The 2,293-nt window shown below is 41.7% G+C and overlaps 1 protein-coding gene across 1 annotated transcript; it reads right to left on the bottom strand.

The window, feature by feature from the left end:
• Positions 1-396: 396 nt before the first annotated feature.
• LOC108365311 (uncharacterized) lies at positions 397-1,972 on the bottom strand. Its single transcript, XM_017619309.1, has 4 exons — positions 1,440-1,972; positions 756-1,149; positions 569-671; positions 397-512 (listed from the first exon to the last, which is right to left on the bottom strand). Exons 2-4 carry the CDS (start codon positions 1,134-1,136, stop codon positions 397-399), a joined length of 600 nt encoding a protein of 199 aa, XP_017474798.1. The 5' UTR covers positions 1,137-1,149; positions 1,440-1,972.
• Between the last annotated feature and the right edge of the window lie 321 nt (positions 1,973-2,293).

Raw genomic sequence — 2,293 nt, 5'->3', positions numbered from 1 at the left:
AAAAAAATTAAAAGCATTTACAAGTAAAAGTGACAAGTGTGGGTGATATCATAGTTTCCTTTGCCCATAACTTCTATCTGCGTAGGCGGCCTTCGGCCGCACTTAGTGATTATAACCCTCACTAAGTAGAATTCTCCTTTCTGTGTTGCCAAGAAAGGGGGGCGGAAGCATAAGAGTGATACCATAGTTTCTTTTGCGCAGAACTTTTTTCTGCGTAGGCGGACTTCGGCCGCGCTTATGGATCATAACCCTTACTAATTAAAATTATCCTTTCAATGTTGCCAGACAATAAAAACACATCACTTTTTTCCACTTCAAAAACAAAATATTCGACTTCCTCCTATAAATTATTAATTTATTCATAAAAGGGCTTACAGAAATCATTAAAAGCTACACCTACTCTTCTTCCATAACCTCAATTTCAAAATCCTCTGCTTCTTCCGGCATGTATGGATTCAGTGGATTGTATAATGCACCAGCCAGTTTAAAAAAATTGCTCAGCGGATCCAAACCTGCATGTTTGCAATGCCTCACAAACATAAATTTTGCCAAATATCCACTAAAAAACTTTTTGTTTCGATGGTACTNACAACACCAAATGGGTCTTTAAAATTAACCGAATGGTTAACTTTAAAGTGAACGTACCCTTCATCACTTAGGCAGTCATACGCCTGCAACGAAAAACATTTTAAATTTATATATATATATATTTATATTTATATACACATATATGGGCACTTAGGCATTAAACTCACCTTCCAAAAATCGGAAACTATGGTCGTGTTAGGAAGAATCCAATTCTTTATAACTGCCAATAAAGTTTCCTTATCCCGCGTTTCAACGGGAACAAGAAAACACTTATTGGTACCACGCTCCACTCCACCAAAAACCCATTGCCCTTCAACTGCGTGTCCACGATGATACTTCCGGCGTCCGAATTTGCTTGCGTCTATCTCAACAATAGACCCGACACCTCCAATTTTCCGCCCCTTTACAACCATGCCGTCATACACTACCTCACGGCAAAAATTACACCAATCAACTGCGGTCGGTCTTGTAATACTTAACTCCTCAATTATAAAATCTTGTGTCACATTCTTCAACCAAAAGTAAGAAAATGCAATGAGCTTCACCATCGATAGCCTCGACCTATCAAAGAATGTNTTACAACCATGCCGTCATACACTACCTCACGGCAAAAATTACACCAATCACCTGCGGTCGGTCTTGTAATATTTAACTCCTCGATTATAAAATCTTGTGTAACATTCTTCAACCAAAAGTAAGAAAATGCAATGAGCTTCACCATCGATAGCCTCAACCTATCAAAGAATGTGTTTTTTCTTAATGAAATTTGCTGATTACACGTTCGCACTTGCTTTCCAGACTTCGAAATTTTACGGTACCTACACATAATTTTTTTTTNCGATAGCCTCAACCTATCAAAGAATGTGTTTTTTCTTAATGAAATTTGCTGATTACACGTTCGCACTTGCTTTCCAGACTTCGAAATTTTACGGTACCTACACTTAAAATTTTGTTGTATTACAGTTTAATAGACACACGGTAAACTTACCTCCAAACGAATTCATCAGATGATGCAGGGTCTTCATGTGTCGGCATGGTATATTGATAGCTGCGGTCCAAGAGACGAAGTTGCACAGCAATTCAACTTTTCGTAAAGTGGGGGCTGTCCCCTTTCAAATAGGAGGGGTTGAGGGGCCCGCGCCCTCTCCCCCTCCGCCCCCCACCCCAGATGTGTTTGGGCTAGCAAAATATGAGCATATTTCAGCTTGGAGAACGCGCCTACTTGGCTGCTATATTTCTGACTATCTTAAAGCTAGAAATTGTATACTCATTTTTCGTCTCATGACAGATAAAGCTCCCAAATATCTATATGAAAAATTAACGTTCCCCAAATCAACTCGAGTAAAGGAGTGCTCGCGGAAGAGCCCTCGCCACGGCACGTCAGGATGCATCTTTACGAACTGACAGACGAAGTCCAGAGGTATATCAAACAACCTCTGGACCCGTGAACTTACCGACAGGCCCTGAACGGCATTCACAGGGAATCAGTCTCAAGTTATGTAGACTCCCGCCCTGTGAATGCCGTTCTAGGCACACAACCGGCGGACGTGGACGGGACAGAACTTTGTCTGCCTCGGGAGACCAGCACTACAATAGCCCAACTTCGCTCTGGCTATTGTAGCAGGCTCAACAGCTACCTGAGCGGAATCAACGAGGATGTGCCCAACCAATGCTCGGCATATGGAGAGTCGCCACATGACTCCCG

Source organism: Rhagoletis zephyria, unplaced genomic scaffold (assembly GCF_001687245.7).
Source record: "Rhagoletis zephyria isolate East Lansing unplaced genomic scaffold, Rhagoletis_zephyria_1.1 Rzeph_scaffold_01834, whole genome shotgun sequence".
NCBI lineage: Eukaryota > Metazoa > Arthropoda > Insecta > Diptera > Tephritidae > Rhagoletis > Rhagoletis zephyria.
Note: the sequence above shows the minus strand (reverse complement) of the source record. Positions and strands in the feature narration are given on the sequence as shown.